The sequence below is a fragment of the Chelon labrosus genome, assembly GCF_963514085.1.
Source record: "Chelon labrosus genome assembly, chromosome: 14".
Classification (NCBI taxonomy): domain Eukaryota; kingdom Metazoa; phylum Chordata; class Actinopteri; order Mugiliformes; family Mugilidae; genus Chelon; species Chelon labrosus.
Window position 1 is genome coordinate 4,931,567 of NC_140347.1, and position 13,078 is coordinate 4,944,644.

The following is a 13,078-nucleotide window of genomic DNA, read 5'->3' on the forward strand; positions in this document are numbered from 1 at the left end:
CATGACGAGTGACAGGTCCATGTATGAACCTGTTGACTTTAAAGGACAACGTTCTTCTGAAACTAAGTAAGTCAAAAGGAGTAAACTTTTTCTTTTTCTTTTTTAGTTTTCTGTCTTTCTATACATCTGACTCATTATCTTCAGGGAATTTTTTTTCAAATATATTTGAATGGTTTGGCCTGAAACGTGACAGAATTTACACAGGATACAGGATAATGTGATGAAATTAATCCAGTGACCGTAACTGTTCATTGTTCTTCATAACAGAGTTCAATACTCAAATCATCCCAGTTTCATCATTAACTGTCAAAGCTCTGTATGTGATGTGTTGAAGACCAGAGAAGCAGGAGAGGACAGAACCTCCTCCACCCAGCGGTGTGTCCATGAAGAGTGACAGGTCCATGGAGCTACCATTTAAAGGACAACATTCTTCAGAAACAAAGTGAGTCAACATAATTCAATAACAGCTTTAAAGTCTTATTTGATTCAAGCTGACTCATATTAAGGTATTATTTCTTTCTTTCAAACTGTACATAACTTACAGTATAGAGCAGGATGGTTAATTTTATACAATTACAAATAAATCTGATGCCTCAGAGAAGCGAAACGGTCCAGAGCAGGAAAAGAGGTTGGGGTCACGTATGGCTCACAGCTCTGGTGGACAAACGTTACCATATGAGTAATACAAGTACATGAATTGTGGATTGTCTCAAGCAGTCAGATGAGAAGACATCGGACACTCTGGGCATTAGTTGAGCAGAGCAGACAAAGAGATGTAGTGTTTTGTCATATACACAGAACACTTGTGAGGATGATCAGATGAAAAGGAGCCAAATAAAAACACATAAACACCTTAACTTTGTTCCCCTACCCAGTCATTGTGCTCTGTAACAGAGGTTTTCAATAGGGGTCATGGATAATTTGGATAATTAGACATTTTATGTTCCCACATTTTTTCCTCACAGATTTAACTATAATTAATCCAACATACTGTATCAATCAAGAATCAAGAGTCTTTATTGTCATTATGAGAACATAACAAAATTTTTGCAGAGACTCCAGCTTAAGAGGCACACATATAAATAACACAACATTTAAATAAAACACTTGTGGAAAATATTAAACAACAAGAAGAAATGTAAATGTAAATAAAGTACAGCTTAGTGCAAGTTCAGTCTATGAGATGTTGTGAATGTGTGATTGTCCTACTGCTGAGGACTGGTGGGGGAAAGGTGCATGTGTGAGGGTTCTGTAGGGGGATGGTTTTGCTACAGGGGGGCGATTGCTTTCACAGCTCTGGGGAAGAACCTGTCCCTGAGTCTGTTTGCTTGTTTTAATGTTCCTGTACCACTTTCCTGATGGTAGCCATGCAAACAGTGCGTTGCCCGGTTGAGTGGGGTCTGTTGCAATGCATCTGGCCCTCTTCTGGACTCGAGCAGCGTAAACTGAGTCCAGATCTGGTAGACGACCACAACCAACTGTGCTGTCCTCACCACCTGGGCTGTCCTTCCAGTCCTGTGCTGTGCAGCTGCCGTACCACACTGTCACACTGAGACACAGGATGCTTTCGATGGTGGCTCTGTAGAAGTTTGCGAGCATCGTAACATAGGTGTTAGGATGCTGCAGGTGAGTCAGGGCCGTACACAAATCCGTTTTCCTCCAATTCCCACAGTTCACCCCTTCCGTACTAGATTAGCGCTTTGAGCCTCTGAAATGCAGGTGAAAACACGAACAAAAACATGAATGAAAACGTAAAAAGCCGAGAGCCCCGAGCCGCTGTGTGCACCCGTGCCACCATCTTGGGCAATATATAATATATGTTATAGCGCACAAAGAGGAGGACTCACCCCTATCGCTGCTTGGCCAAAAGATCCCAGACTGAGGGACTCAGTTCTTCAGATATCCATGCTGCAATATTATTTGAAAATAATATACCTTTGTAAAAAAACTAATAAAAATAAAACAAATAAATGGAAAAAAAAACTACGACATTTACTTCACCCACAAATCCTTGTGCAATAATTTTTGCAAGATATTCCTGGTCAACAGCCAACTACTGATACCAGTATTTTATTATGATGAAGGTGTAGAGAGGTGTATAGAGTTTCTTTTTTCCAAAATTCCTGTAACAAATACCATACTGTGTCTTGTTTTATCACTGTTTACCCGAAACATAGCACTTTACATTTGCTGTAGGTGTCAATATGATATTGTATTAACCTTTTTCTTTTCTTTGCAGAGTTCAAGAGAGTGCAGAGGATCCCAGGGTTCAGTCTACTCAGGATCAACAAACAGACCTGGACTCTGTATTTAGAGTGTGTATGAAACTTAGCTGTTAAACAACAAGCTATGCTTTGAGCTTCTGGCCACGAATATCATAAACTAGACTGTAGACAAGGAGCAGCCTTGGTGGAGTCCAAAACACTGTGTAAATATGCTTGACTCAGTGTAGTGGATATGGACACAGCTGTCACTTATACAAGGACAAGATAGCTTGGCCCAAGGTTGTAAGCTGTCCACAAGTTTGTTGGGCTGTCTTATCCACAAAGCCTTATCAGAACATCTTTCACACCAATTTAAAGTTCTTCTGCTTGGGGCCCACTTGGGTGTTCTTAGGTTTGAGCCACAAAGGCACCAATGACCTGGTCATAGGTCCTGCTAGCCCCTTCTGCTGTTCCCGGGTGTCTCTCACTACACATTTGAGTTTTACCAGGTCTGTCCAACTTTCTTTCCACCTGATCCAGTACACTGATCACTTCACAACTCTGCTCCCTTTTTCACACAGTTCTGTCTAATAATGCATCCTCTCGGCTTTCATGACACTGACTAAACTTTATATTGACAGTGGGCTAATGGCAGGAAACTATTTAGGCTTCTCTCTGTGTGTAGATGAAGCTTTGCAAGACATGATTAGAAAGCGTTACCAGCAGGAACTGTACACACTTTATCACCGTAGGGGATATCATTCCAGCTATAATCCCAGGGGGGACCTGTGACAGATCTGGAATGGCCCAATCATGGACCGGTTCTATAAGGCTTTAGCTGTTAAGCAACAAAAATTGAATCAGTGTCCAAAAATGTGTGGACCTAACTGTATACACAAAATGATTTTAACATCTTGTTCCAGGTTCTTAAAGAGAACATTGTCAGCTTTGTGACGGATGAGTTGAAGAAATTCCAGCATCTTTTGAGTCTAAACCAAGAGACTTTAAAGAGCCAGAGGGAGGATGAGGAGGTGGATGGTGAAGAGAAAGAGAAGAAGAGCATCATCAGAGAAGCTTTTCTGAAGATCACTCTGCACTACATGAGGGAAATGAAGAAAGAGAAGCTGGCTGACTGTCTGCTGAGTAGTAAGCGACCTTTAATATTTTCATTTTATTCTCCTGAAAATAGTCTGTACTTATACGTAACAGAGCAGTACATTTTTCTGAGCTGAACACAAAAATATTTGTCCTTGACAAACAAGCTGGATAATAATAATAATACATTTTAGGTGACTTTCAAAACACCCAAGGTCACCGTACAAGTATAACAGGGTTTAAAATGCATAACAGACATCAAAAGCATTAAAAAACTACAAGTAAAGTATATCTATAAGATAAGATGAAAGATTTGGTTAAAAAAAAAAATCTGGAAAGAGTGAGAGTCAGGGATGGGAAAGATTTTATTGCCAAGCATGTCTGTACATACAAGGAATTTGCTTTGGTGTTGTTGGACTCATTACGCGTAAACAAAAAAAAAAAATAAAAATAAAATAAAATATAGAAACTTGGTTGATGGTGTTATGAATCCTGGTGAATATTTTTAATAGAAGGTGTAATACCCTCAAATATTTGTGTATGGTTCCAAGATTTACTGTAACATCTACAGTTTATTTAATCTTTCATTTGTCAGGAACTCCTTCTGGACTCTATCAGCGTGAACTCAAATCAAGACTAAAGAAGAAGTTCCAGTGTTTGTTTGAGGGGGTTGCTAAAACAGGAAACTCATCCTTTCTGAATCAGATCTACACTGAACTCTTCATCACAGAGGGAGAGTCAACAGAGGTCAATGATGAACATGAGGTCAGACAGATTGAAGCAGCTTCCAGAAAGATAGATGAACTGGAAAATAGAATCAAATGTGAAAACATCTTTAAACCATCAGCTCACAGAGATGAACCAATCAGAACAGTGATGACAAAGGGAGTGGCTGGCATTGGGAAAACAGTCTTAACACAGAAGTTCACTCTGGACTGGGCTGAAGACAAAGCCAACCAGGACATCCACTTCATATTTCCATTCACTTTCAGAGAGTTGAATGTGGTGAAAAAGAGAAAGTTCAGCTTGGTGGAACTTGTTCATCACTTCTTTACTGAAACCAAAGAAGCAGGAATCTGCAGCTTTGAAGAGTTCCAGGTTGTGTTCATCTTTGACGGTCTGGATGAGTGTCGACTTCCTCTGGACTTCCACAACACTGAGATCCTGACTGATGTTACAGAGTCCACCTCAGTGGATGTGCTGCTGACAAACCTCATCAGGGGGAAACTGCTTCCCTCTGCTCACCTGTGGATAACCACACGACCTGCAGCAGCCAATCAGATCCCTCCTGAGTGTGTTGACATGGTGACAGAGGTCAGAGGGTTCACTGACCCCCAGAAGGAGGAGTACTTCAGGAAGAGATTCAGAGATGAGGAGCAGGCCAGCAGGATCATCTCCCACATCAAGACATCACGAAGCCTCCACATCATGTGTCACATCCCAGTCTTCTGCTGGATCACTGCTACAGTTCTGGAGAATGTGTTGGAAACCAGAGAGAGAGGAGAGCTGCCCAAGACCCTGACTGAGATGTACATCCACTTCCTGGTGGTTCAGACCAAAGTGAAGAAGGTCAAGTATGATGAAGGATCTGAGACAGATCCACACTGGAGTCCAGAGAACAGGAAGATGATTGAGTCTCTGGGAAAACTGGCTTTTGATCAGCTGCTGAAAGGAAATCTGATCTTCTATGAATCAGACCTGACAGAGTGTGGCATCGATATCAGAGCAGCCTCAGTGTACTCAGGAGTGTTCACACAGATCTTTAAAGAGGAGAGAGGACTGTACCAGGACAAGGTGTTCTGCTTCGTCCATCTGAGCGTTCAGGAGTTTCTGGCTGCTCTCTATGTTCATTTGACATTCATTAATCATGGTGTCAATCTGTTGAGAGAATCACAAAAATCCTGGTGGTATAGATTGTTTGAACACAAAGCTGATCTAGATCATCTCCACCAGTGTGCTGTGGACAAGGCCTTACAGAGTCCAAATGGACATCTGGATCTGTTCCTGCGTTTCCTCCTGGGTCTTTCACTTCAAACCAGTCAGAGTCTTCTACACGGCCTGGTGAAAGAGAGAGGAAACAGACAAACAACCAACAGAAAAACAATGAAGTACATTAAGAAGAAGATCAATGAGGATCTTCCTCCAGAGAGAAGCCTTAATTTGTTCCACTGTCTGAATGAACTGAAGGATCATTCTCTAATAGAGGAGATCCAACGGTACCTGAGTTCAGGAAGACTCTCCAGAAAGAATCTCTCTCCTGCTCAGTGGTCAGCTCTGGTCTTTACGTTACTGTCATCAGAAGAAGATCTGGATGTGTTTGACTTGAAGAAATTTTCTGCTTCAGAAGATGTTCTGCTCAGGATGCTGCCAGTCATCAAAGCCTCCAGAGGAGCTCTGTAAGTGAAAAAGTCTGCAACATACAGTATATTACCATACATGATGTTTACATTTATACATATAGCACTTTGAATCAAACAATTACAAAGTTATTTAACAATACAACCTCTCTGGAGCACTACATTTTATCAAGAGATAAAGATTATCATGTACAGACCAGGAAACCAGGAAATGCAAAGCATTAAAATGTATCTAAGGAACCTATTTAAATACATCCAACACATTCATAGCCAGTCGGTCAAATAGCAGTCTAAGCACAGATGACACACAATTAGTTTGAAAGCTTAGATTAATCATATATATAAATTTATCTCAATTTTAGTCGGTCAAAAGTTTACATTCACTCAGATGACATAGAATTGGAGATGAACCTGTGGATTTACACCGATCAGGCATAACATTATGACAACCTTCCTAATATTATGCAGGTCTCCTTTGTGGTGACTCATCAGAGAATGGACATGGGCCTTCTGAGGGTGTCCTGTGGTGTCAAGCAGCAGAATGTTGTTGGGGGGGCCTTTGAGGGGAGGGGCCTCTGTGGATCATCCCACAGATACTTGATCAATTTGGGATCCAGTGAATTTGGCAACACCTTGTGCTGTTTTTCATGTTTTTTTAGTTGTTCGTAAAGCGTTTTTCTGTGTGTGTCTGTGTCAGGCTGCATCCTGCTGGGGATGGCTGCTGCCATCAAGGAGTGTCATTGCTATGGGGTGGGGGTGCCTGGTCTGGTCTAGGTGGGTGCTACATGTCTAAGTAACATCCACACCAATGAATGCCAGGTCCCAAATTTTCCCAGCAGAACATTGAACTGTCACAACATGGTCAATGATATTCACTTCTCCTGTCAGTGGTTTTAATGTTGTGGCTGATCCGTGTATATTAAGGCTTATCTTTAAACTCAGTACAACAAAACTGTGGTTTAACACAATATCCGTGGAGTGGTAAAAAAAAAAATAAAAATCAATGATGAAATATACTGATTGTAATAAATAGGGATCAACTACTGACAGACAACCTCATTATGTCCTCTTACTTTCTTCTTTTCAGGTTGAGTGATTGTAACCTGTCAGAGAGAAGCTGTGAAGCTCTGGCCTCAGTTCTCAGCTCCCAGTCCTCTTGTCTGAGAGAGTTGGACCTGAGTGATAACGACCTGAAGGATTCAGGAGTGAAGCGTCTTTCTGATGGACTGGAGAGTCCACACTGTCTACTGGAAACTCTCAGGTCAGGAGTCAGTAGTTGATGATGTTTGAATGCTGCTGAATGTCTGTGATGTTACCTCTCATCTGTACACATTTTATTTGTAATGAAACTAAGGTAGATAATTGCTTTTTGTTTTTTTCCAGAATCTTTTTTTTTTTTTTTGTTTGGATTTCTGGAGATGCCAATATATATATATATATATATATATATATATATATATTATGGCACGCCTTTCAGGAAATTAATCTTTGAATATTTTGAATGAAACTCTGAATATATTGAATGAAACTTTGAATATATGGAATGAAACTTGAATATATTGAATGAAACTTTGAATATATTGAATGAACCTTAGAATATATGGAATGAAACTTGAATATATGGAATGAAACTTGAATATATGGAATGAACCTTGAATATATTGAATGAACCTTTGAATATATTGAATGAAAGTTTGAATATATTGAATGAAAGTTTGAATATATTGAATGAAAGTTTGAATATATGGAATTGTTGGGCCTGGTACTAAGGCACTCAGTATTGGGGTTTGGCTATCATGAATAATTAATAATTATCAAAAATAATTATTTATTATTAAATAATTGGATCTGAATTACTAGATCACCTCGGGGCACCACCCTTCTAGGAAGGGAAAAGATAGCCAATTAATCAAAACAGTCTTATAAATTATACTAAATTGTCAATTTGGAGTTCGGATTAATAATTAACTTAATAACTATAACCAAAATTACCACGTTAACAACTAGTTAAGGTGAAGGAATTTGGAGTTCTTGGCAGTGTAGAAGTTGGCAATATTCACTCTTGTGCAATATTAAACAGACAGGTATGTTTAAAAGACATTTATTAACAAGAATAAAATTAAACATACAAGCTAACTACAGTGTACTCAATACAGGTATGTGTGTGTGTGTGTGTGTGTGTGTGTGTGTGTGTGTGTGTGAGCCAAAATGGCCGCTGGTTGTGGGTGTGTCAAGATGGCCGCCAGTTGTGGGCGTACCAAGATGGCCGCCGGGTGGGCGTGCCAAGATGGCCGCCAAGATGGCCGCTTGAACACAAAGGAAACAAGATGGCTGCTGAGTGGGGACACTCAGACCATGTGCTGGCCAGTAGATATGTGGAATGTGATAAGGGTTTTATGAGGTGCCAGGTTAGAGGAAGAGTGGTTAGTTAAGCATGCAAGACCCTGAGTCTATGTGTGGCAAAATCTAAACTAACATCAAACCACTATACTATAAACAACTCAATAAACACAAATATCACATCAAATCAACATTTCTAACTCTAGCTTAGCTTAGCTTGACTAGGCCCAGGTCATACTACCAGATTTGGTGAAAAGTCAATTTCTGGTGTGTTGCTCCTTTAGCTGGCAGTTCCTGATGGAAGGCCAAACTGGGAAAAGTTGTAGTCCTTGCTGTGTTTTCCTGATGGCAGACGTTGGAGGGAAACTGGCCGCTCCTTGAAGTCCTTTGAAGTGGCTTGTTAGCAGCTCGGTGCTAACTAGCCGTGTGGCTCCTGTTGTTTGGGAGTTTAGCCTGCAAACCTTCTGTTTGTTGGCTAAAAGACCTGGTGTAGATTCCTCAGCAGGATCTCGCTTCGCTGCTGTAAGGAGAACAGGCCTGGCACCCAGCTGCAGCCAAGCAGCTGGGGTTCTCCACGTGGAGGTGTGGAGTTGAAGAGGGTAAGAGGATCAGAGAATAAGAGAGAGAACAAAGGCCAAACGGTGCATTTTATATGACCTGATGACCTCAGAGGTCACATGCCACTGTCAGCCAGTGAACTGCTTGGTCAGTTTTCACACCTAGAGGATTGTGGGATACTGGGGTTTTTCCAGGGCTCCTTTGTTCCCAAGACAAAAGCAGCCATGTGGTTACCTGATTATGCACCACCAGGTTCAGATCCCAACAGAATGAACCTTTGAATATATGGAGTGAAAGTTTAAATATATTGAATGAAAGTTGACTGACGTCAGACTTCACGGCAGTGCCTGCGGCCATCTTGTTTAGCGTGGGGATGCTGCAGCAAAAAGTGACAGAGTGACAATGAGTCAGGCCGCTCGCAATCTCGTTGCGGCAATATTAAACAATGAGGACATGATAAACACACTGGCGAATGCGTGTATGGGCCAAAATCCTCCCGATACCCCTGCCCAATACCCTGCCCGTTCTTCTAAGAGGTTCGCTCCTTTTTGCAGTCCCCTGTGTGAGTAACGTGCCCAAAGCTGACAATGTGTCGTCGATCATCAAATACGTTCAATACTAAACTAAATATTCAGCCTGCATTGGTCTATGAATGTGGGTGATTCTTTTTGCATCTAAACAATATATGAAGAGCTTCTCTTTCAGTTCACGAAATCCCTGTAGCCACAGCAGCTTCTCCAGTCCCGGAGAAGAGCCGCGTCAGAGCGCAGTGTCGTTACGCACGGCCATTCACTGTGTTTTACCTTCATTAAATCACCTGAAAACTAGGCTATATCAAGCTAACCATACAGACCTACGTGCAGACCTCTACACACAGCAGAGTGTTCCGTTAATAGTTCTGCCACGGTCAAAAAGGAGCGAACTTCTTCGTTAGAAGAACGGGCAGGGTATTGGGCAGGGGTATCGGGACGATTTTGGCCCGTACACGCATTCGCCAGTGTGTTTATCATGTCCTCGTTGTTTAATATTGCCGCAACGAGGTTGCGAGTGGCCTGACTCATTGTCACTTTTTGCTGCAGCATCTACACGCTAAACAAGATGGCCGCAGGCACTGCCGTGAAGTCTGACGTCAGTCAACTTTCATTCAATATATTCAAACTTTCACTCCATATATTCAAGTTTCATTCCATATATTCAAGGTTCATTCCATATATTCAAGTTTCATTCCATATATTCAAAGTTTCATTCAATATATTCAAGTTTCATTCCATATATTCAAGTTTCATTCCATATATTCAAGTTTCATTCCATATATTCAAAGTTTCATTCAATATATTCAAGTTTCATTCAATATATTCAAAGTTTCATTCAATATATTCAAAGGTTCATTCAATATATTCAAGGTTCATTCAATATATTCTAAGGTTCATTCAATATATTCTAGTTTCATTCAATATATTCAAAGTTTCATTCAATATATTCAAAGTTTCATTCAATATATTCTAGGTTCATTCAATATATTCTAGGTTCATTCAATATATTCTAGTTTCATTCAATATATTCAAAGTTTCATTCAATATATTCAAGTTTCATTCCATATATTCAAAGTTTCATTCAATATATTCAAAGATTAATTTCCTGAACGGCATGCCATAATATATATATATATATATATATATATAAAACACCAGTAATGCTAATGATTAACATTTGCTAAATAGAAAGTACAGTTGAGACTGATGGGAATGACAGTCCAAGAAATCATGAATGCAGATGTGTTAGTGACACAACTAACATTTTATGTTTATCAAGTAAACAACAACAGTTAAAAATGGCTAAATGTGAAACAGCCCTGTCTCAGACAGCGTCTCATCTCTTACTCCCCTCACTCTTTTTAAGTTGTTATTCAGACTATTACAGCATCTCTTGTCCTTAATATCCATTATCTGGATATCCACCGGTTACACCAAAACCACAAAACATTTTCCTTTGAGTCACACACACCAGCATCAGTGGCTCCACAGTAGATTTTGTCTTTATTTAAAGGAACTGACGCTTATAGACTGTGTCTAATCGTGTGTCTATGTAGTTTGTCAGGTTGTCAGGTCACAGAGGAGGGCTGTTCTTCTCTGGTCTTGGCTCTGACCTCTAACCCCTCCCATCTGAGAGAACTGGACCTGAGCTACAATCATCTAGGAGACTCAGGAGTGAAGCTGCTGTCTGATATAAAAGAGAATCCAGACTGGAGACTGGACACACTCAAGTATGAACACACAACATTTCTTCATTTTCAACTTTGATAGAATTCATATTGGATGACAACTACTTTAGGAAATGTTCATAGATATACATCTTTCAGAATTATAGATAAGATAACATTGTGGTCTGGCTGCTTCTTCTTTTCAGGGTGGACCATGGTGGAGAGCAGAGAATGAAACCTGGTCTGAGAAAGTGTAAGTGTGTGTTTGATTCACCAGAATAATAAAATGAATCATAGTGACACTTTTCATGTAATAAACCTAGGACACTAACACTGATCTGTTCCAATAATAAATATATGTGTCTTCTCAATCAGATGCTTGTAAACTCACACTGGACCCAGACACAGCAAACAGATACCTCCACCTGTCTGACAACAACACAAAGGCAAAGGTGCTAAGAGAGAAGCAGACACGTCATCTAACTCCAGAGACATTTGACCACTGTCAGGTTCTTTGTACAGATGGAGTTACTGATCACTGTTACTGGGAGGTGGAGTGGACAGGAGACATACTCATAGGAGTGGCTTATAAAACAAACGAGGAAAGAGGAAATACTGAAGACTGTTGTTTTGGGAGGAACAGTCAGTCCTGGAGTCTGCAGTGCTCTGAGAGTGGTTACTCTGTGGTTTGTCACAAGAAAACACAAACAGTGCTTCCATTCTTGTTCTCCTCTGTATCTCACAGAGTAGCAGTGTATGTGAACTACTCTGCTGGAACCATCTCCTTCTATGAAGTCCTTAAAGGCAAACTGCGTTCTCTCTACACCTTCCACTCCACATTCACTGAACCTCTCTACCCTGGCTTTGAATTTGGATGCAACTCCTCTGTGTCTATTTGTGAGGTGTAGACAAGAAACACACTGCTGACTGAACACAGTCAATGATTGGTCAGTCTTGACACATCACACACATGTGTTGGCCATGGAAATTAAGATGTTACGAGTGTCTCAAACTTGATGTTCTCTGCACGTTCTACTTTTTTTCTACTTTTTTTAATTTACAAAAATGATTTATGATTTATTCCAGAGGAAAGCAAGTCTTTATTAGTTCTGCTTTTATGTGTTACGAATATATACGCTGTTTATTTTCTACAGGTTCATTATTCCTGATGAACTGATGGAGGAAAAAAAAGTACTTTGTTTTTACTCTCATTGAAACATGTAAAATAAGACCCTGTGATCTGTATTGGCCAATAGTGCTTCCATTGACTGGCCATTGGTGATAAGGAGTAGTTTCATATACAGTCTATTTACAATTGTTTTAATATATAGTTCATATTGGCTGAGCATTTAGATTTTCTTTCTCAATATGTAAATAGTTTTGTAATTTTTTTCTTCCCATTACTTCCATCTCAGTTGTCAAAATAATTAAATTATTATTTTATTTTTCATTTTATTATTATTATTATTATTTAGTTTTATTGTTGTTGTGTCTCCTTGTACTGTATTGTCTTGCTCTGTCTGTACATATAATTCTGTGCTCTGTCTTGGTTGTGTATAGGTTGATGTAGCACCACAGTCCTGAAGGAATGTTTTTTCATTTTACTTGGCAGTGTGTTTGCATTAGGTCAGATGTTTGTCTCGTCTAAATAGATACAGTTTCCAGGAGGAAACAGAAAGATGGAGGGAGAAACAACAAGTTGTTGAAACAAGTGTTTGAAAAGATGAACCAAGCTGGAATCCATGTGGACAGCAATGTTGGGGACGGGGAGACATCTTGGTTCATCTTCTTTTTTTTTGTTTATTCATGAAAATGTGCCAAAATTACATATCTGTGAGGTGCTAAAGTAGACCAAACAATTCTGCTTTGGTCTCATCTCGCCACAAAACATTTTCTCAATGAGTGATCTTTGTTGTTGGACCACTCCTGTGGAGGGTAACACGTCATCTTCAGTCTGTCTGACTGTGGATTATTTGTGGGTTCCAAACTCTTTAGAGATGATTCTGGAACCTTTTCCAGCCTGATGAGCAACAACAACTCTTTCTCTGAGCTCCTCAGAAAGCTCCTTTGTCCACAAACATGTGTTGTGAAGATCAGACTGAGACAAATCCCTGATTTATTTAAAAAGTATATTTCAGTTTCATTTGTTTGATTTGATTTTTGTGAAGTTTTGAGTCATTTTTATTTAGAAAAACATGTAAGCAGCATTGTAGACTGCCTGGCCAAATTAAAAGGTCCCACACTCTAATATTTCATTGGACCTCCTTTATCTTTGATTACAGCACACATTTTCTGTGGCATTGTTTCAATAAGCTTCTCCAATG

The 13,078-nt window shown here is 39.9% G+C and overlaps 1 protein-coding gene across 1 annotated transcript; it reads left to right on the plus strand.

Annotated features, from left to right (window-relative positions):
- Positions 1-3,304: 3,304 nt before the first annotated feature.
- LOC311499398 (protein NLRC3-like) lies at positions 3,305-12,853 on the plus strand (the record flags this gene model as incomplete). Its single annotated transcript, XM_084560348.1, has 6 exons — positions 3,305-3,350; positions 3,895-5,695; positions 6,744-6,917; positions 10,644-10,817; positions 10,961-11,007; positions 11,130-12,853. 6 exons carry the CDS (start codon positions 3,305-3,307, stop codon positions 11,660-11,662), a joined length of 2,775 nt encoding a protein of 924 aa, XP_084416474.1. The 3' UTR covers positions 11,663-12,853.
- Positions 12,854-13,078: the final 225 nt, after the last annotated feature.